At 41.2% G+C, this 23,840-nt stretch overlaps 1 protein-coding gene across 1 annotated transcript in view; it reads left to right on the top strand.

The window, feature by feature from the left end:
• Window positions 1–23,840, top strand: part of LOC142558505 (uncharacterized) — a 66,260-nt gene that overhangs the window by 14,448 nt on the left and 27,972 nt on the right. The window contains exon 6 of the mRNA XM_075670633.1: window positions 1,126–1,264. Within this exon, the coding sequence (XP_075526748.1) occupies window positions 1,126–1,264 (139 nt within the window). The remainder of the gene's footprint in view (window positions 1–1,125; window positions 1,265–23,840) is intronic.

Here is a 23,840-nt window from a genome sequence, read left to right as displayed (position 1 = left end):
TGGGCTTTAACGTGACATTTTCCCCGAATGTGAAGTCGATGTCACATAAAATTCTCCCAGCACACTGGGAAACACTGTATAACGGCCATACAACGCTTTCAAGCTCTTGCTTAAGGAATCGCTTGCAAAGCCTGTAACTAAGAGGCGGTCTTGAAGCTTCTCCCGTGCGCCACCTATAATATATTCGATATTTTATTGAAATGTCAACATTGTGGCACGTCCAGTACAGGAAATTTGTTGAACTTCGTAAGCGGTTCGTAAGATAGACATCTAACACGATTGCATAGGTACTTTTCTGCATTAACTGTAGTCAACAGACCCATGTTAAACTGTAGTCATACTTCAACAGCATGGCCCTCATCCACACGCAAATTTATTCTGGATGCCGTATTTAGTTCTCCCAGGACAGTGGGCAAGGAAATTACGTGATTCGCATAACGACGCCTAAAGAAGAAGAAAACGAGGCTATAATAATTATTTATAAAGCTGATTATTGTACTTTGCGCAATTCAAGCTTCCCATGCATGTTTACCATAACATGGCACCCATTATCTCAAAATAAAACGTTGCTGCGACTTTTCGTTGTGCCCGAGAAACAGAGAAACATTGTAATCGTTATCTATAACGTTATTATTCCTAAAGCCAAGCTTCTGAAGTAAAAAGAAAACTCAAAATGTTTCATATAACGCTTCAAAACAGGCATAAAACATGTAATGAGCCAATATGATTTAGCCTCTGTTTAAGACACGTATTTCAAAAGTTTCCCACAGTTCGTTTGTAACAGGCTCCCCCTCCCTTTTTTATTTCTCCAAATATGTTATCGACGGGTCATCTTCAATCCTCCCTGGATACAAGGAAAACAGCCATACAATGTTTTCGAGCTCTCCTAGTCGCACCAACAGTTTCGCTGTAAAACCAAAACTTCCAAGTCCGCGCAGCTCCTCTCGAAATTTCGGCTAAAAAAAGCACTGCTAACCTATAAATATGGAAAAATGGGCTAAGTGTGCCCATTAATAAAGGGTGCTGCACTTGGAGTTGGTGTACCTACGTAATAAATGCTCGCTCATTTTCACCCTTGGCCGTAATTTCAGAGACCAGACATGTGCGTTCTACTTGTTCTTCCAGCTGAAGAACCTCGGCTACAGCTACATGGACGCCCTGGACTACAGCGAGGAGATGATGAGCGAAGCGAAGAAGAAGAGTCTCTACAAGCGCCACTTCCTCGAGAAGGTCTCCAAGAACAACAAGCTCTCCCTCAGGGACGGTGAGAGCGGCAGGAGAAGAGCAATATTGGAGGCAGTTTGTAGCGGGCGCTTCAGCAAAAGCAAAGCCATTACGTAAACAGTGCTGATGCTTAACCTAGTTAGTACACATTATGCAATGACGTATGCAATGCGCGTACGCAATGACACGAAATAAGAGGACAGAAGGTACCTAGAATACACGCCCCCTAGTACCTGTGGCGCTTGCGGTGTATACACTAAGCCTTTCTTCAAGAAGGCACGTAGAACGAGAGACATACGTAGCTATGTCGTGGTTTAGGTTGCATTAATGCGTCTGTTCAAATTAAACCTTAAGAGTACCGCAGAAAAATAACACGGACGAGAAAAACAAAAACAAGAGAATGTTTGTGGTATTCTTCATACTGCATCATCAACCAACTAACCCTGCAGGAAGTTTTATTCCAATAAAATGAAACGTCTTAACTCGTTCCTGGGTTTCTGCACGTCAATTCGAGATTCAATTGCGTCAAGGCAGTGAATTACCACGAATAAATAAGTGCGCACGCTGCCTGAAACGACCCCGATCCGAGCCAGTAAAATGGCTAGCTGCTCGCTTGTTAACACTAGCTAGGACTCCATACGCCCATTTCAGAAATCATCCCTAAGAACATCACATAGATGATGCCCTATAAACCGGGCCAACTCTAAGGTTACCAGTTGTGCTCAAATTTATGGGACAGCCCCGACTTTGGAAACGCGTAAGAGAAGTCCCGTTACAATACACGCCTCATAACGCAATTCGATGGTGGCAATACCTTGTGTCGCTATACTGATTCAGTGCTAAATGCATAACAGTAGACACCCGTCGTGAGAAGAGTCGTCGTGGGATTGTAAGAAGCTATGCCCTTCGTTCGGACCAGGACGAAGGGGATAGCTTCGCAGTTGAAGAAAAATTTGTCCCGGATCAGGACGCATTTTTCTTCAACTGCGAAGCTTTTCTTTCGAGGAGCCCGTATACGTTTTCTTTGTAACATTAGCTACGCTCGACTGGATGTCTCATTTTCTCTTTATTATTTTTGTGAGCGACATCATATCTGCGCATAATAAAGGGAAAACGAGACATACACCTTAATGTAGCTAAGCGCTACAAAGTTGGATGTTGGCCTCTGAGTTCTTGATACATTCGACTTAACCTGCCTTATGCTGGCCGCCTGGTTAGCTCAGATGGTAGAGCGGCTGCCCCGGAAAGGCGGTGGTCCCGGGTTCGAGTCCCGGAGCCGGACTAATTTTTCTTCAACTGCGAAGCTTTCCTTTCAAGGAACCCGTATGGGTTTCCTTTGTAGCAAGTGCTACGAACGGGTGGATGTCTCGTTTTTCCTTTATTAATTACTTCTCTCCACCTTGTGGGTTTCCGCAAAACTATCACGTCATATCTGCGCATACTTGCTTATTTGGCGTCAGTCAACGCGAGCTTATGTGTTAGCACGGGAAGCAATATATGCGGCATAACAGTGATTTGCAGTGAAGTGATTGCACTTGGCTGCTCTGATATTGCAGGACACTATAGGATTACCCATTTTTTGGGCGGAACATATGTGGACATAATAATTTATTCATAGCAGCAATCACCATTAGCACGTAAATAAGCAAAAATAGTGAAGTAAGCGCCAAACCAGTGCTTTCCAAAGTCATTCCTCGTGCCAGCGCTGATTTTGTAACAGATTATAGCTTTTTCTTCTTTCTTTTTTGTGCGAAAACGGATCTGCACATCTTAAAGCGAAAGCTCCGCTACGCCATGTCTCGCAAGGGAGTTCATCGCGTCGCAATGACATTGATCAGCCGGAATCCATGTGTGGAAAGTGTGACGGCACGCCACGTCACCCGCGGTGGAGAGGCGTCCCAGCTGCTCTGGCTTGGAGCCTCGCCGCTGAGGTATTTCGAGGCACTTTATTTTTCGTCGGAAAAATGATATTTTCATGGGCTATAGGCTTACCGCTTTTTCAATTTTCGGGCAAAAATTATTCTTTGCCTAATCGTTCATTTATCGCTTTAAACGGCATCTGCACGTGCCCGGGGACTGTTATATGCGGAGAACGAGCGCTTTCGAGGCACTTCATTTTTCGTCGGAGAAATGATATTTTCATGGGCTATAGGCTTACCGTTTTTTCAATTTTCGGGAAAAATTATTCTTTGCTTAATCGTTCATTTATCGCTTTAAACGGCATCTGCACGTGCCCGGGGACTGTTATATGCGGAGAACCAGCGCTTTCGAGGCACTTCATTTTTCGTCGGAGAAATGATATTTTCCTGGGCTATAGGCTTACCGTTTTTTCAATTTTCGGGCAAAAATTATTCTTTGCCTAATCGTTCACTTATCGCTTTAAACGGCATCTGCACGTGCCCGGGGACTGATATATGCGGAGAACCAGCGCTTTCGAGGCACTTCATTTTTCGTCGGAAAAATGATATTTTCCTGGGCTATAGGCTTACCGTTTTTTCAATTTTCGGGCAAAAATTATTCTTTGCCTAATCGTTCATTTATCGCTTTAAACGGCATCTGCACGTGCCCGGGGACTGATATATGCGGAGAACCAGCTCTTTCGAGGCACTTTATTTTTGGTCGGAAAAATGATATTTTCATGGGCTATAGGCTCACCGTTTTTTTCAATTTTTGTGTAAAAATTATTCTTTGCCTAATCGTGCACTTATCGCTTTAAACGGCTTCTGCACGTGCCCGGGGACTGTTATATGCGGAGAACGAGCGCTTTCGAGGCACTTCATTTTTCGTCGGAGAAATGATATTTTTCTGGGCTATAGGCTTACCGGTTTTTTCAATTTTCGGGCAAAAATTATTCTTTGCCTAATCGTTCATTTATCGCTTTAAACGGCATCTGCACGTGCCCGGGGACTGATATATGCGGAGAACCAGCGCTTTCGAGGCACATTATTTTTGGTCGAAAAAGTGATATTTTCATGGGCCATTAGGCATACCGTTTTTTCAATTTTTGTGCAAAAATTATTCTTTGCCTAATCGTTCATTTATCGCTTTAAACGGCATCTGCACGTGCCCGGGGACTGATATATGCCGAGAACCAGCGCTTTCGAGGTACTTTATTTTTGGTCGGAAAAATGATATTTACCTGGGCTATATAGGCTTACCGTTTTTTCCATTTTCGGGCAAAAATTTTTCTTTGCCTAATCTTTCATTTATTGCTTTAAACGGCATCTGCACGTGCCCGGGGACTGATATATGCGGAGAACCAGCGCTTTCGAGACACTTTATTTTTGGCCGGAAAAATTATATTTTCATGGGCTTAGGCTTACCGTTTTTTCAATTTTTGTGCAAAAATTTTTCGTTGCCTAATCGTTCATTTATTGCTTTAAACGGCATCTGCACGTGCCCGGGGACTGATATATGCGGAGAACCAGCGCTTTCGAGGCACTTTATTTTTTGCCAGAAAAATGATATTTTCATGGGCTATATAGGCTTACCGTTTTTTCAATTTTCGGGCAAAAATTTTTCTTTGCCTAATCTTTCATTTATTGCTTTAAACGGCATCTGCACGTGCCCGGGGACTGATATATGCGTAGAACCAGCGCTTTCGAGGCACTTTATTTTTTGCCGGTAAAATGATATTTTCATGGGCTTACCGTTTTTTCAATTTTCGGGCAAAAATTTTTCTTTGCCTAATCTTTCATTTATTGCTTTAAACGGCATCTGCACGTGCCCGGGGACTGATATATGCGTAGAACCAGCGCTTTCGAGGCACTTTATTTTTTGCCGGAAAAATGATATTTTCATGGGCTATATAGGCTTACCGTTTTTTCAATTTTTGTGCAAAAACTATTCTTTGCCTAATCGGTCACTTATCGCTTTAAACGGCATCTGCACGTGCCCGGGGACTGATATATGCGGAGAACCAGCGCTTTCGAGGCACTTCATTTTTCGTCGGAAAAATGATATTTTCATGGGCTATAGGCTTACCGTTTTTTCAATTTTCGGGCAAAAATTATTTTTTGCCTAATCGTTCACCTATCGCTTTAAACGGCATCTGCACGTGCCCGGGGACTGATATATGCGGAGAACCAGCGCTTTCGAGACACTTTATTTTTTGCCGGAAAAATGATATTTTCATGGGCTATATAGGCTTACCGTTTTTTCAATTTTTGTGCAAAAACTATTCTTTGCCTAATCGGTCACTTATCGCTTTAAACGGCATCTGCACGTGCCCGGGGACTGATATATGCGGAGAACCAGCGCTTTCGAGGCACTTCATTTTTCGTCGGAAAAATGATATTTTCATGGGCTATAGGCTTACCGTTTTTTCAATTTTCGGGCAAAAATTATTCTTTGCCTAATCGTTCATTTATCTCTTTAAACGGCATCTGCACGTGCCCGGGGACTGATATATGCGGAGAACCAGCGCTTTCGAGACACTTTATTTTTTGCCGGAAAAATGATATTTTCATGGGCTATAGGCTTACCGTTTTTTCAATTTTCGGGCAAAAATTTTTCTTTGCCTAATCGTTCATTTATTGCTTTAAATGGCATCTGCACGTGCCCGGGGACTGATATATGCAGAGAACCAGTGCTTTCGAGGCACTTTATTTTTGGTCGGAATAATGATATTTTCATGGCCTATTGCCTTAACGTTTTTTCAATTTTCGGGCAAAAATTATTCTTTGCCTAATCGTTCATTTATCGCTTTAAACGGCACCAGCACGTGCCCGGGGACTGGTATATGCAGAGAACCAGCGCTTTCGAGGCACTTTATTTTTTGCCGGAAAAATGATATTTCACCATTTTTTCAATTTTCGGGCAAAAATTTTTCTTTGCCTAATCGTTCATTTATTGCTTTAAACGGCATCTGCACGTGCCCGGGGACTGATATATGCAGAGAACCAGCGCTTTCGAGGCACTTTATTTTTTGCCGGAAAAATGATATTTTCATGGGCTATTATTGCCTTACCGTTTTTTCAATTTTCGGGCAAAAATTATTCTTTGCCTAATCGTTCATTTATCGCTTTAAACGGCACCTGCACGGCACCTGATATATGCGGAGAACCAGCGCTTTCGAGGCACTTTATTTTTTGCCGGAAAAATGATATTTTCATGGGCTATCGGCTTACCGTTTCTTCAATTTTCGGGCAAAAATTATTCTTTGCCTAATCGTTCACTTATCGCTTTAAACGGCATCTGCACGTGCCCGGGGACTGATATATGCGGAGAACCAGCGCTTTCGAGGCACTTTATTTTTTGCCGGAAAAATGATATTTTCATGGGCTATTATTGCCTTACCGTTTTTTCAATTTTCGGGCAAAAATTATTCTTTGCCTAATCGTTCATTTATCGCTTTAAACGGCACCTGCACGGCACCTGATATATGCGGAGAACCAGCGCTTTCGAGGCACTTTATTTTTTGCCGGAAAAATGATATTTTCATGGGCTATAGGCTTACCGTTTTTTCAATTTTCGGGCAAAATTATTCATTGCCTAATCGTTTATTTATCGCTTTAAACGGCATCTGCACGTGCCCGGGGACTGATATATGCGGAGAACCAGCGCTTTCGAGGCACTTTATTTTTTGCCGGAAAAATGATATTTTAATGGGCTATTATAGGCTTACCGTTTTTCAATTTTTGGGCAAAAATTTTTCTTTGCCTAATCGTTCATTTATTGCTTTAAACGGCATCTGCACGTGCCCGGGGACTGATATATGCAGAGAACCAGCGCTTTCGAGGCACTTTATTTTTGGTCAGAAAAATGATATTTTCATGGGCTATTGGCTTACCGTTTTTTCAATTTTTGTGCAAAAATTTTTCTTTGCCTAATCGTTCACTTATCGCTTTAAACGGCATCTGCACGTGCCCGGCGACTGATATATGCGGAGAACCAGCGCTTTCGAGACACTTTTATTTTTTGCCGGAAAAATGATATTTTCATGGGCTATAGGCTTACCGTTTTTTCAATTTTCGGGCAAAAATTTTTCTTTGCCTAATCGTTCATTTATTGCTTTAAACGGCATCTGCACGTGCCCGGGGACTGATATATGCGGAGAACCAGCGCTTTCGAGACACTTCATTTTTCGTCGGAAAAATGATATTTTCATGGGCTATAGGCTTACCGTTTTTTCAATTTCGGGCAAAAATTTTTTCTTTGGCTAATCGTTCATTTATTGCTTTAAACTGCATCTGCACGTGCCCGGGGACTGATATATGCAGAGAACCAGCGCTTTCGAGGCACTTTATTTTTGGTCGGAAAAATGATATTTTCATGGGCTATAGGCTTACCGTTTTTTCAATTTTTGTGTAAAAATTATTCTTTGCCTAATCGTGCACTTATCGCTTTAAACGGCATCTGCACGTGCCCGGGGACTGGTATATGCGGAGAACCAGCGCTTTCGAGGCACTTTATTTTTCGTCGGAAATATAGGCTTACCGTTTTTTCAATTTTTGGGCAAAAATTATTCGTTGCCTAATCGTTCATTTATCTCTTTAAACGGCATCTGCACGTGCCCGGGGACTGATATATGCGGAGAACCAGCGCTTTCGAGACACTTTATTTTTTGCCGGAAAAATGATATTTTCATGGGCTATAGGCTTACCGTTTTTTCAATTTTCGGGCAAAAATTTTTCTTTGCCTAATCGTTCATTTATTGCTTTAAATGGCATCTGCACGTGCCCAGGGACTGATATATGCAGAGAACCAGTGCTTTCGAGGCACTTTATTTTTGGTCGGAATAATGATATTTTCATGGCCTATTGCATTAACGTTTTTTCAATTTTCGGGCAAAAATTATTCTTTGCCTAATCGTTCATTTATCGCTTTAAACGGCACCAGCACGTGCCCGGGGACTGGTATATGCGGAGAACCAGCGCTTTCGAGGCACTTTATTTTTTGCCGGAAAAATGATATTTCACCATTTTTTCAATTTTCGGGCAAAAATTTTTCTTTGCCTAATCGTTCATTTATTGCTTTAAACGGCATCTGCACGTGCCCGGGGACTGATATATACAGAGAACCAGCGCTTTCGAGGCACTTTATTTTTGGCCGGAAAAATGATATTTTCATGGGCTATCGGCTTACCGTTTTTTCAATTTTCGGGCAAAAATTATTCTTTGCCTAATCGTTCACTTATCGCTTTAAACGGCATCTGCACGTGCCCGGGGACTGATATATGCGGAGAACCAGCGCTTTCGAGGCACTTTATTTTTGGCCGGAAAAATGATATTTTCATGGGCTATTGCCTTACCGTTTTTTCAATTTTCGGGCAAAAATTATTCTTTGCCTAATCGTTCATTTATCGCTTTAAACGGCACCTGCACGGCACCTGATATATGCGGAGAACCAGCGCTTTCGAGGCACTTTATTTTTTGCCGGAAAAATGATATTTTCATGGGTTATAGGCTTACCGTTTTTTCAATTTTCGGGCAAAATTATTCATTGCCTAATCGTTCATTTATTGCTTTAAACGGCATCTGCACGTGCCCGGGGACTGATATATGCAGAGAACCAGCGCTTTCGAGGCACTTTATTTTTGGTCAGAAAAATGATATTTTCATGGGCTTACCGTTTTTTCAATTTTTGTGCAAAAATTTTTCTTTGCCTAATCGTTCACTTATCGCTTTAAACGGCATCTGGACGTGCCCGGGGACTGATATATGCGGAGAACCAGCGCTTTCGAGGCACTTTATTTTTTGCCGGAAAAATTTTTTCATGGGCTCAGGGTTACCGTTTTTTTCAATTTCCGGGCAAACATTATTCTTTGCCTAATCGTTCATTTATCGCTTTAAACGGCATCTGCACGTGCCCGGCGACTGATTTATGCGGATAACCAGCGCTTTCGAGGCACTTTATTTTTGGTCGGAAAAATGATAGTTTCATGGGCTATATATATAGGCTTACCGTTTTTTCAATTTTCGGGCAAAAATTTTTCTTTGCCTAATCGTTCACTTATCGCTTTAAACGGCATCTGGACGTGCCCGGGGACTGATATATGCGGAGAACCAGCGCTTTCGAGGCACTTCATTTTTCTTGGGAAAAATATTTTCATGGGCTATAGGCTTACTGTTTTTTCAATTTTAGGGCAAAAATTATTCTTTGCCTAATCGTTCATTTATCTCTTTAAACGGCATCTGCACGTGCCCGGGGACTGATATATGCGGAGAACCAGCGCTTTCGAGGCACCTTATTTTTGGTCAGAAAAATGATATTTTCATGGGCTATTGGCTTACCGTTTTTTCAATTTTTGTGCAAAAATTTTTCTTTGCCTAATCGTTCACTTATCGCATTAAACGGCACCTGCACGTGCCCGGGGACTGATATATGCAGAGAACCAGCGCTTTCGAGGCACTTTATTTTTTGCCAGAAAAATGATATTTTCATGGGCTATATAGGCTTACCGTTTTTTCAATTTTCGGGCAAAAATTTTTCTTTGCCTAATCTTTCATTTATTGCTTTAAACGGCATCTGCACGTGCCCGGGGACTGATATATGCGGAGAACCAGCGCTTTCGAGGCACTTTATTTTTCGTCGGAAATATAGGCTTACCGTTTTTTCAATTTTTGGGCAAAAATTATTCGTTGCCTAATCGTTCATTTATCTCTTTAAACGGCATCTGCACGTGCCCGGGGACTGATATATGCGGAGAACCAGCGCTTTCGAGGCACCTTATTTTTGGTCAGAAAAATGATATTTTCATGGGCTATTGGCTTACCGTTTTTTCAATTTTCGGGCAAAAATTATTCTTTGCCTAATCGTTCACTTATCGCTTTAAACGGCATCTGCACGTGCCCGGGGACTGATATATGCGGAGAACCAGCGCTTTCGAGGCACTTTATTTTTTGCCGGAAAAATGATATTTTCATGGGCTATTATTGCCTTACCGTTTTTTCAATTTTCGGGCAAAAATTATTCTTTGCCTAATCGTTCATTTATCGCTTTAAACGGCACCTGCACGGCACCTGATATATGCGGAGAACCAGCGCTTTCGAGGCACTTTATTTTTTGCCGGAAAAATGATATTTTCATGGGCTATAGGCTTACCGTTTTTTCAATTTTCGGGCAAAATTATTCATTGCCTAATCGTTTATTTATCGCTTTAAACGGCATCTGCACGTGCCCGGGGACTGATATATGCGGAGAACCAGCGCTTTCGAGGCACTTTATTTTTTGCCGGAAAAATGATATTTTAATGGGCTATTATAGGCTTACCGTTTTTCAATTTTTGGGCAAAAATTTTTCTTTGCCTAATCGTTCATTTATTGCTTTAAACGGCATCTGCACGTGCCCGGGGACTGATATATGCAGAGAACCAGCGCTTTCGAGGCACTTTATTTTTGGTCAGAAAAATGATATTTTCATGGGCTATTGGCTTACCGTTTTTTCAATTTTTGTGCAAAAATTTTTCTTTGCCTAATCGTTCACTTATCGCTTTAAACGGCATCTGCACGTGCCCGGCGACTGATATATGCGGAGAACCAGCGCTTTCGAGACACTTTTATTTTTTGCCGGAAAAATGATATTTTCATGGGCTATAGGCTTACCGTTTTTTCAATTTTCGGGCAAAAATTTTTCTTTGCCTAATCGTTCATTTATTGCTTTAAACGGCATCTGCACGTGCCCGGGGACTGATATATGCGGAGAACCAGCGCTTTCGAGACACTTCATTTTTCGTCGGAAAAATGATATTTTCATGGGCTATAGGCTTACCGTTTTTTCAATTTCGGGCAAATATTTTTTCTTTGGCTAATCGTTCATTTATTGCTTTAAACTGCATCTGCACGTGCCCGGGGACTGATATATGCAGAGAACCAGCGCTTTCGAGGCACTTTATTTTTGGTCGGAAAAATGATATTTTCATGGGCTATAGGCTTACCGTTTTTTCAATTTTTGTGTAAAAATTATTCTTTGCCTAATCGTGCACTTATCGCTTTAAACGGCATCTGCACGTGCCCGGGGACTGGTATATGCGGAGAACCAGCGCTTTCGAGGCACTTTATTTTTCGTCGGAAATATAGGCTTAGCGTTTTTTCAATTTTTGGGCAAAAATTATTCGTTGCCTAATCGTTCATTTATCTCTTTAAACGGCATCTGCACGTGCCCGGGGACTGATATATGCGGAGAACCAGCGCTTTCGAGACACTTTATTTTTTGCCGGAAAAATGATATTTTCATGGGCTATAGGCTTACCGTTTTTTCAATTTTCGGGCAAAAATTTTTCTTTGCCTAATCGTTCATTTATTGCTTTAAATGGCATCTGCACGTGCCCAGGGACTGATATATGCAGAGAACCAGTGCTTTCGAGGCACTTTATTTTTGGTCGGAATAATGATATTTTCATGGCCTATTGCATTAACGTTTTTTCAATTTTCGGGCAAAAATTATTCTTTGCCTAATCGTTCATTTATCGCTTTAAACGGCACCAGCACGTGCCCGGGGACTGGTATATGCGGAGAACCAGCGCTTTCGAGGCACTTTATTTTTTGCCGGAAAAATGATATTTCACCATTTTTTCAATTTTCGGGCAAAAATTTTTCTTTGCCTAATCGTTCATTTATTGCTTTAAACGGCATCTGCACGTGCCCGGGGACTGATATATACAGAGAACCAGCGCTTTCGAGGCACTTTATTTTTGGCCGGAAAAATGATATTTTCATGGGCTATCGGCTTACCGTTTTTTCAATTTTCGGGCAAAAGTTATTCTTTGCCTAATCGTTCACTTATCGCTTTAAACGGCATCTGCACGTGCCCGGGGACTGATATATGCGGAGAACCAGCGCTTTCGAGGCACTTTATTTTTTGCCGGAAAAATGATATTTTCATGGGCTATTGCCTTACCGTTTTTTCAATTTTCGGGCAAAAATTATTCTTTGCCTAATCGTTCATTTATCGCTTTAAACGGCACCTGCACGGCACCTGATATATGCGGAGAACCAGCGCTTTCGAGGCACTTTATTTTTTGCCGGAAAAATGATATTTTCATGGGTTATAGGCTTACCGTTTTTTCAATTTTCGGGCAAAATTATTCATTGCCTAATCGTTCATTTATTGCTTTAAACGGCATCTGCACGTGCCCGGGGACTGATATATGCAGAGAACCAGCGCTTTCGAGGCACTTTATTTTTGGTCAGAAAAATGATATTTTCATGGGCTTACCGTTTTTTCAATTTTTGTGCAAAAATTTTTCTTTGCCTAATCGTTCACTTATCGCTTTAAACGGCATCTGGACGTGCCCGGGGACTGATATATGCGGAGAACCAGCGCTTTCGAGGCACTTTATTTTTTGCCGGAAAAATTTTTTCATGGGCTCAGGCTTACCGTTTTTTTCAATTTCCGGGCAAACATTATTCTTTGCCTAATCGTTCATTTATCGCTTTAAACGGCATCTGCACGTGCCCGGCGACTGATTTATGCGGATAACCAGCGCTTTCGAGGCACTTTATTTTTGGTCGGAAAAATGATAGTTTCATGGGCTATATATATAGGCTTACCGTTTTTTCAATTTTCGGGCAAAAATTTTTCTTTGCCTAATCGTTCACTTATCGCTTTAAACGGCATCTGGACGTGCCCGGGGACTGATATATGCGGAGAACCAGCGCTTTCGAGGCACTTCATTTTTCTTGGGAAAAATATTTTCATGGGCTATAGGCTTACTGTTTTTTCAATTTTAGGGCAAAAATTATTCTTTGCCTAATCGTTCATTTATCTCTTTAAACGGCATCTGCACGTGCCCGGGGACTGATATATGCGGAGAACCAGCGCTTTCGAGGCACCTTATTTTTGGTCAGAAAAATGATATTTTCATGGGCTATTGGCTTACCGTTTTTTCAATTTTTGTGCAAAAATTTTTCTTTGCCTAATCGTTCACTTATCGCATTAAACGGCACCTGCACGTGCCCGGGGACTGATATATGCGGAGAACCAGCGCTTTCGAGACACTTTATTTTTTGCCGGAAAAATGATATTTTCATGGGCTATAGGCTTACCGTTTTTTCAATTTTCGGGCAAAAATTTTTCTTTGCCTAATCTTTCATTTATTGCTTTAAACGGCATCTGCACGTGCCCGGGGACTGATATATGCGGAGAACCAGCGCTTTCGAGGCACTTTATTTTTCGTCGGAAATATAGGCTTACCGTTTTTTCAATTTTTGGGCAAAAATTATTCGTTGCCTAATCGTTCATTTATCTCTTTAAACGGCATCTGCACGTGCCCGGGGACTGATATATGCGGAGAACCAGCGCTTTCGAGGCACCTTATTTTTGGTCAGAAAAATGATATTTTCATGGGCTATTGGCTTACCGTTTTTTCAATTTTTGTGCAAAAATTTTTCTTTGCCTAATCGTTCACTTATCGCATTAAACGGCACCTGCACGTGCCCGGGGACTGATATATGCGGAGAACCAGCGCTTTCGAGACACTTTATTTTTTGCCGGAAAAATGATATTTTCATGGGCTATAGGCTTACCGTTTTTTCAATTTTCGGGCAAAAATTTTTCTTTGCCTAATCGTTCATTTATTGCTTTAAATGGCATCTGCACGTGCCCGGGGACTGATATATGCAGAGAACCAGTGCTTTCGAGGCACTTTATTTTTGGTCGGAATAATGATATTTTCATGGCCTATTGCCTTAACGTTTTTTCAATTTTCGGGCAAAAATTATTCTTTGCCTAATCGTTCATTTATCGCTTTAAACGGCACCAGCACGTGCCCGGGGACTGGTATATGCGGAGAACCAGCGCTTTCGAGGCACTTTATTTTTTGCCGGAAAAATGATATTTCACCATTTTTTCAATTTTCGGGCAAAAATTTTTCTTTGCCTAATCGTTCATTTATTGCTTTAAACGGCATCTGCACGTGCCCGGGGACTGATATATGCAGAGAACCAGCGCTTTCGAGGCACTTTATTTTTTGCCGGAAAAATGATATTTTCATGGGCTATTATTGCCTTACCGTTTTTTCAATTTTCGGGCAAAAATTATTCTTTGCCTAATCGTTCATTTATCGCTTTAAACGGCACCTGCACGGCACCTGATATATGCGGAGAACCAGCGCTTTCGAGGCACTTTATTTTTTGCCGGAAAAATGATATTTTCATGGGCTATAGGCTTACCGTTTTTTCAATTTTCGGGCAAAATTATTCATTGCCTAATCGTTTATTTATCGCTTTAAACGGCATCTGCACGTGCCCGGGGACTGATATATGCGGAGAACCAGCGCTTTCGAGGCACTTTATTTTTTGCCGGAAAAATGATATTTTAATGGGCTATTATAGGCTTACCGTTTTTCAATTTTTGGGCAAAAATTTTTCTTTGCCTAATCGTTCATTTATTGCTTTAAACGGCATCTGCACGTGCCCGGGGACTGATATATGCAGAGAACCAGCGCTTTCGAGGCACTTTATTTTTGGTCAGAAAAATGATATTTTCATGGGCTATTGGCTTACCGTTTTTTCAATTTTTGTGCAAAAATTTTTCTTTGCCTAATCGTTCACTTATCGCTTTAAACGGCATCTGCACGTGCCCGGCGACTGATATATGCGGAGAACCAGCGCTTTCGAGACACTTTTATTTTTTGCCGGAAAAATGATATTTTCATGGGCTATAGGCTTACCGTTTTTTCAATTTTCGGGCAAAAATTTTTCTTTGCCTAATCGTTCATTTATTGCTTTAAACGGCATCTGCACGTGCCCGGGGACTGATATATGCGGAGAACCAGCGCTTTCGAGACACTTCATTTTTCGTCGGAAAAATGATATTTTCATGGGCTATAGGCTTACCGTTTTTTCAATTTCGGGCAAAAATTTTTTCTTTGGCTAATCGTTCATTTATTGCTTTAAACTGCATCTGCACGTGCCCGGGGACTGATATATGCAGAGAACCAGCGCTTTCGAGGCACTTTATTTTTGGTCGGAAAAATGATATTTTCATGGGCTATAGGCTTACCGTTTTTTCAATTTTTGTGTAAAAATTATTCTTTGCCTAATCGTGCACTTATCGCTTTAAACGGCATCTGCACGTGCCCGGGGACTGGTATATGCGGAGAACCAGCGCTTTCGAGGCACTTTATTTTTCGTCGGAAATATAGGCTTACCGTTTTTTCAATTTTTGGGCAAAAATTATTCGTTGCCTAATCGTTCATTTATCTCTTTAAACGGCATCTGCACGTGCCCGGGGACTGATATATGCGGAGAACCAGCGCTTTCGAGACACTTTATTTTTTGCCGGAAAAATGATATTTTCATGGGCTATAGGCTTACCGTTTTTTCAATTTTCGGGCAAAAATTTTTCTTTGCCTAATCGTTCATTTATTGCTTTAAATGGCATCTGCACGTGCCCAGGGACTGATATATGCAGAGAACCAGTGCTTTCGAGGCACTTTATTTTTGGTCGGAATAATGATATTTTCATGGCCTATTGCATTAACGTTTTTTCAATTTTCGGGCAAAAATTATTCTTTGCCTAATCGTTCATTTATCGCTTTAAACGGCACCAGCACGTGCCCGGGGACTGGTATATGCGGAGAACCAGCGCTTTCGAGGCACTTTATTTTTTGCCGGAAAAATGATATTTCACCATTTTTTCAATTTTCGGGCAATAATTTTTCTTTGCCTAATCGTTCATTTATTGCTTTAAACGGCATCTGCACGTGCCCGGGGACTGATATATACAGAGAACCAGCGCTTTCGAGGCACTTTATTTTTGGCCGGAAAAATGATATTTTCATGGGCTATCGGCTTACCGTTTTTTCAATTTTCGGGCAAAAATTATTCTTTGCCTAATCGTTCACTTATCGCTTTAAACGGCATCTGCACGTGCCCGGGGACTGATATATGCGGAGAACCAGCGCTTTCGAGGCACTTTATTTTTTGCCGGAAAAATGATATTTTCATGGGCTATTGCCTTACCGTTTTTTCAATTTTCGGGCAAAAATTATTCTTTGCCTAATCGTTCATTTATCGCTTTAAACGGCACCTGCACGGCACCTGATATATGCGGAGAACCAGCGCTTTCGAGGCACTTTATTTTTTGCCGGAAAAATGATATTTCACCATTTTTTCAATTTTCGGGCAAAAATTTTTCTTTGCCTAATCGTTCATTTATTGCTTTAAACGGCATCTGCACGTGCCCGGGGACTGATATATGCAGAGAACCAGCGCTTTCGAGGCACTTTATTTTTGGCCGGAAAAATGATATTTTCATGGGCTATCGGCTTACCGTTTTTTCAATTTTCGGGCAAAAATTATTCTTTGCCTAATCGTTCACTTATCGCTTTAAACGGCATCTGCACGTGCCCGGGGACTGATATATGCGGAGAACCAGCGCTTTCGAGGCACTTTATTTTTTGCCGGAAAAATGATATTTTCATGGGCTATTATTGCCTTACCGTTTTTTCAATTTTCGGGCAAAAATTATTCTTTGCCTAATCGTTCATTTATCGCTTTAAACGGCACCTGCACGGCACCTGATATATGCGGAGAACCAGCGCTTTCGAGGCACTTTATTTTTTGCCGGAAAAATGATATTTTCATGGGCTATAGGCTTACCGTTTTTTCAATTTTCGGGCAAAATTATTCATTGCCTAATCGTTTATTTATCGCTTTAAACGGCATCTGCACGTGCCCGGGGACTGATATATGCGGAGAACCAGCGCTTTCGAGGCACTTTATTTTTTGCCGGAAAAATGATATTTTAATGGGCTATTATAGGCTTACCGTTTTTCAATTTTTGGGCAAAAATTTTTCTTTGCCTAATCGTTCATTTATTGCTTTAAACGGCATCTGCACGTGCCCGGGGACTGATATATGCAGAGAACCAGCGCTTTCGAGGCACTTTATTTTTGGTCAGAAAAATGATATTTTCATGGGCTATTGGCTTACCGTTTTTTCAATTTTTGTGCAAAAATTTTTCTTTGCCTAATCGTTCACTTATCGCTTTAAACGGCATCTGCACGTGCCCGGCGACTGATATATGCGGAGAACCAGCGCTTTCGAGACACTTTTATTTTTTGCCGGAAAAATGATATTTTCATGGGTTATAGGCTTACCGTTTTTTCAATTTTCGGGCAAAATTATTCATTGCCTAATCGTTCATTTATTGCTTTAAACGGCATCTGCACGTGCCCGGGGACTGATATATGCAGAGAACCAGCGCTTTCGAGGCACTTTATTTTTGGTCAGAAAAATGATATTTTCATGGGCTTACCGTTTTTTCAATTTTTGTGCAAAAATTTTTCTTTGCCTAATCGTTCACTTATCGCTTTAAACGGCATCTGGACGTGCCCGGGGACTGATATATGCGGAGAACCAGCGCTTTCGAGGCACTTTATTTTTTGCCAGAAAAATGATATTTTCATGGGCTATATAGGCTTACCGTTTTTTCAATTTTCGGGCAAAAATTTTTCTTTGCCTAATCTTTCATTTATTGCTTTAAACGGCATCTGCACGTGCCCGGGGACTGGTATATGCGGAGAACCAGCGCTTTCGAGGCACTTTATTTTTCGTCGGAAATATAGGCTTACCGTTTTTTCAATTTTTGGGCAAAAATTATTCGTTGCCTAATCGTTCATTTATCTCTGTAAACGGCATCTGCACGTGCCCGGGGACTGATATCTGCGGAGAACCAGCGCTTTCGAGACACTTTATTTTTTGCCGGAAAAATGATATTTTCATGGGCTATAGGCTTACCGTTTTTTCAATTTTCGGGCAAAAATTTTTCTTTGCCTAATCGTTCATTTATTGCTTTAAATGGCATCTGCACGTGCCCAGGGACTGATATATGCAGAGAACCAGCGCTTTCGAGGCACTTTATTTTTGGTCGGAATAATGATATTTTCATGGCCTATTGCATTAACGTTTTTTCAATTTTCGGGCAAAAATTATTCTTTGCCTAATCGTTCATTTATCGCTTTAAACGGCACCAGCACGTGCCCGGGGACTGATATATGCGGAGAACCAGCGCTTTCGAGGCACTTTATTTTTTGCCGGAAAAATGATATTTTCATGGGCTATTGCCTTACCGTTTTTTCAATTTTCGGGCAAAAATTATTCTTTGCCTAATCGTTCATTTATCGCTTTAAACGGCACCTGCACGGCACCTGATATATGCGGAGAACCAGCGCTTTCGAGGCACTTTATTTTTTGCCGGAAAAATGATATTTTCATGGGTTATAGGCTTACCGTTTTTTCAATTTTCGGGCAAAATTATTCATTGCCTAATCGTTCATTTATTGCTTTAAACGGCATCTGCACGTGCCCGGGGACTGATATATGCAGAGAACCAGCGCTTTCGAGGCACTTTATTTTTGGTCAGAAAAATGATATTTTCATGGGCTTACCGTTTTTTCAATTTTTGTGCAAAAATTTTTCTTTGCCTAATCGTTCACTTATCGCTTTAAACGGCATCTGGACGTGCCCGGGGACTGATATATGCGGAGAACCAGCGCTTTCGAGGCACTTTATTTTTTGCCGGAAAAATTTTTTCATGGGCTCAGGCTTACCGTTTTTTTCAATTTCCGGGCAAACATTATTCTTTGCCTAATCATTCATTTATCGCTTTAAACGGCATCTGCACGTGCCCGGCGACTGATATATGCGGATAACCAGCGCTTTCGAGGCACTTTATTTTTGGTCGGAAAAATGATAGTTTCATGGGCTATATATAGGCTTACCGTTTTTTCAATTTTCGGGCAAAAATTATTCTTTGTCTAATCGTTCACTTATCGCTTTAAACGGCATCTGCACGTGCCCGGGGACTGATATATGCGGAGAACCAGCGCTTTCGAGGCACTTTATTTTTCGTCGGAAATATAGGCTTACCGTTTTTTCAATTTTTGGGCAAAAATTATTCGTTGCCTAATCGTTCATTTATCTCTTTAAACGGCATCTGCACGTGCCCGGGGACTGATATATGCGGAGAACCAGCGCTTTCGAGACACTTTATTTTTTGCCAGAAAAATGATATTTTCATGGGCTATAGGCTTACCGTTTTTTCAATTTTCGGGCAAAAATTTTTCTTTGCCTAATCGTTCATTTATTGCTTTAAATGGCATCTGCACGTGCCCAGGGACTGATATATGCAGAGAACCAGTGCTTTCGAGGCACTTTATTTTTGGTCGGAATAATGATATTTTCATGGCCTATTGCATTAACGTTTTTTCAATTTTCGGGCAAAAATTATTCTTTGCCTAATCGTTCATTTATCGCTTTAAACGGCACCAGCACGTGCCCGGGGACTGGTATATGCGGAGAACCAGCGCTTTCGAGGCACTTTATTTTTTGCCGGAAAAATGATATTTCACCATTTTTTCAATTTTCGGGCAAAAATTTTTCTTTGCCTAATCGTTCATTTATTGCTTTAAACGGCATCTGCACGTGCCCGGGGACTGATATATACAGAGAACCAGCGCTTTCGAGGCACTTTATTTTTGGCCGGAAAAATGATATTTTCATGGGCTATCGGCTTACCGTTTTTTCAATTTTCGGGCAAAAATTATTCTTTGCCTAATCGTTCACTTATCGCTTTAAACGGCATCTGCACGTGCCCGGGGACTGATATATGCGGAGAACCAGCGCTTTCGAGGCACTTTATTTTTTGCCGGAAAAATGATATTTTCATGGGCTATTGCCTTACCGTTTTTTCAATTTTCGGGCAAAAATTATTCTTTGCCTAATCGTTCATTTATCGCTTTAAACGGCACCTGCACGGCACCTGATATATGCGGAGAACCAGCGCTTTCGAGGCACTTTATTTTTTGCCGGAAAAATGATATTTTCATGGGTTATAGGCTTACCGGTTTTTCAATTTTCGGGCAAAATTATTCATTGCCTAATCGTTCATTTATTGCTTTAAACGGCATCTGCACGTGCCCGGGGACTGATATATGCAGAGAACCAGCGCTTTCGAGGCACTTTATTTTTGGTCAGAAAAATGATATTTTCATGGGCTTACCGTTTTTTCAATTTTTGTGCAAAAATTTTTCTTTGCCTAATCGTTCACTTATCGCTTTAAACGGCATCTGGACGTGCCCGGGGACTGATATATGCGGAGAACCAGCGCTTTCGAGGCACTTTATTTTTTGCCGGAAAAATTTTTTCATGGGCTCAGGCTTACCGTTTTTTTCAATTTCCGGGCAAACATTATTCTTTGCCTAATCGTTCATTTATCGCTTTAAACGGCATCTGCACGTGCCCGGCGACTGATATATGCGGATAACCAGCGCTTTCGAGGCACTTTATTTTTGGTCGGAAAAATGATAGTTTCATGGGCTATATATAGGCTTACCGTTTTTTCAATTTTCGGGCAAAAATTATTCTTTGTCTAATCGTTCACTTATCGCTTTAAACGGCATCTGCACGTGCCCGGGGACTGATATATGCGGAGAACCAGCGCTTTCGAGGCACTTTATTTTTCGTCGGAAATATAGGCTTACCGTTTTTTCAATTTTTGGGCAAAAATTATTCGTTGCCTAATCGTTCATTTATCTCTTTAAACGGCATCTGCACGTGCCCGGGGACTGATATATGCGGAGAACCAGCGCTTTCGAGACACTTTATTTTTTGCCGGAAAAATGATATTTTCATGGGCTATAGGCTTACCGTTTTTTCAATTTTCGGGCAAAAATTTTTCTTTGCCTAATCGTTCATTTATTGCTTTAAATGGCATCTGCACGTGCCCAGGGACTGATATATGCAGAGAACCAGTGCTTTCGAGGCACTTTATTTTTGGTCGGAATAATGATATTTTCATGGCCTATTGCATTAACGTTTTTTCAATTTTCGGGCAAAAATTATTCTTTGCCTAATCGTTCATTTATCGCTTTAAACGGCACCAGCACGTGCCCGGGGACTGGTATATGCGGAGAACCAGCGCTTTCGAGGCACTTTATTTTTTGCCGGAAAAATGATATTTCACCATTTTTTCAATTTTCGGGCAAAAATTTTTCTTTGCCTAATCGTTCATTTATTGCTTTAAACGGCATCTGCACGTGCCCGGGGACTGATATATACAGAGAACCAGCGCTTTCGAGGCACTTTATTTTTGGCCGGAAAAATGATATTTTCATGGGCTATCGGCTTACCGTTTTTTCAATTTTCGGGCAAAAATTATTCTTTGCCTAATCGTTCACTTATCGCTTTAAACGGCATCTGCACGTGCCCGGGGACTGATATATGCGGAGAACCAGCGCTTTCGAGGCACTTTATTTTTTGCCGGAAAAATGATATTTTCATGGGCTATTGCCTTACCGTTTTTTCAATTTTCGGGCAAAAATTATTCTTTGCCTAATCGTTCATTTATCGCTTTAAACGGCACCTGCACGGCACCTGATATATGCGGAGAACCAGCGCTTTCGAGGCACTTTATTTTTTGCCGGAAAAATGATATTTTCATGGGTTATAGGCTTACCGTTTTTTCAATTTTCGGGCAAAATTATTCATTGCCTAATCGTTCATTTATTGCTTTAAACGGCATCTGCACGTGCCCGGGGACTGATATATGCAGAGAACCAGCGCTTTCGAGGCACTTTATTTTTGGTCAGAAAAATGATATTTTCATGGGCTTACCGTTTTTTCAATTTTTGTGCAAAAATTTTTCTTTGCCTAATCGTTCACTTATCGCTTTAAACGGCATCTGGACGTGCCCGGGGACTGATATATGCGGAGAACCAGCGCTTTCGAGGCACTTTATTTTTTGCCGGAAAAATTTTTTCATGGGCTCAGGCTTACCGTTTTTTTCAATTTCCGGGCAAACATTATTCTTTGCCTAATCGTTCATTTATCGCTTTAAACGGCATCTGCACGTGCCCGGGGACTGATATATGCGGAGAACCAGCGCTTTCGAGGCACCTTATTTTTGGTCAGAAAAATGATATTTTCATGGGCTATTGGCTTACCGTTTTTTCAATTTTTGTGCAAAAATTTTTCTTTGCCTAATCGTTCACTTATCGCATTAAACGGCACCTGCACGTGCCCGGGGACTGATATATGCGGAGAACCAGCGCTTTCGAGGCACTTTATTTTTTGCCAGAAAAATGATATTTTCATGGGCTATATAGGCTTACCGTTTTTTCAATTTTCGGGCAAAAATTTTTCTTTGCCTAATCTTTCATTTATTGCTTTAAACGGCATCTGCACGTGCCCGGGGACTGATATATGCGGAGAACCAGCGCTTTCGAGGCACTTTATTTTTCGTCGGAAAAATGATATTTTCATGGGCTATAGGCTTACCGTTTTTTCAATTTTCGGGCAAAAATTATTTTTTGCCTAATCGTTCACTTATCGCTTTAAACGGCATCTGCACGTGCCCGGGGACTGATATATGCGGAGAACCAGCGCTTTCGAGGCACTTTATTTTTCGTCGGAAATATAGGCTTACCGTTTTTTCAATTTTTGGGCAAAAATTATTCGTTGCCTAATCGTTCATTTATCTCTTTAAACGGCATCTGCACGTGCCCGGGGACTGATATATGCGGAGAACCAGCGCTTTCGAGACACTTTATTTTTTGCCGGAAAAATGATATTTTCATGGGCTATAGGCTTACCGTTTTTTCAATTTTCGGGCAAAAATTTTTCTTTGCCTAATCGTTCATTTATTGCTTTAAATGGCATCTGCACGTGCCCAGGGAGTGATATATGCAGAGAACCAGTGCTTTCGAGGCACTTTATTTTTGGTCGGAATAATGATATTTTCATGGCCTATTGCATTAACGTTTTTTCAATTTTCGGGCAAAAATTATTCTTTGCCTAATCGTTCATTTATCGCTTTAAACGGCACCAGCACGTGCCCGGGGACTGATATATGCGGAGAACCAGCGCTTTCGAGGCACTTTATTTTTTGCCGGAAAAATGATATTTTCATGGGCTATTGCATTAACGTTTTTTCAATTTTCGGGCAAAAATTATTCTTTGCCTAATCGTTCATTTATCGCTTTAAACGGCACCAGCACGTGCCCGGGGACTGATATATGCGGAGAACCAGCGCTTTCGAGGCACTTTATTTTTTGCCGGAAAAATGATATTTCACCATTTTTTCAATTTTCGGGCAAAAATTTTTCTTTGCCTAATCGTTCATTTATTGCTTTAAACGGCATCTGCACGTGCCCGGGGACTGATATATACAGAGAACCAGCGCTTTCGAGGCACTTTATTTTTGGCCGGAAAAATGATATTTTCATGGGCTATCGGCTTACCGTTTTTTCAATTTTCGGGCAAAAATTATTCTTTGCCTAATCGTTCACTTATCGCTTTAAACGGCATCTGCACGTGCCCGGGGACTGATATATGCGGAGAACCAGCGCTTTCGAGGCACTTTATTTTTTGCCGGAAAAATGATATTTTCATGGGCTATTGCCTTACCGTTTTTTCAATTTTCGGGCAAAAATTATTCTTTGCCTAATCGTTCATTTATCGCTTTAAACGGCACCTGCACGGCACCTGATATATGCGGAGAACCAGCGCTTTCGAGGCACTTTATTTTTTGCCGGAAAAATGATATTTTCATGGGTTATAGGCTTACCGTTTTTTCAATTTTCGGGCAAAATTATTCATTGCCTAATCGTTCATTTATTGCTTTAAACGGCATCTGCACGTGCCCGGGGACTGATATATGCAGAGAACCAG

Source organism: Dermacentor variabilis, chromosome 9, assembly GCF_050947875.1.
Source record: "Dermacentor variabilis isolate Ectoservices chromosome 9, ASM5094787v1, whole genome shotgun sequence".
NCBI classification, from domain to species: domain Eukaryota; kingdom Metazoa; phylum Arthropoda; class Arachnida; order Ixodida; family Ixodidae; genus Dermacentor; species Dermacentor variabilis.
This window is presented reverse-complemented; position numbering and strand designations above follow the sequence as displayed.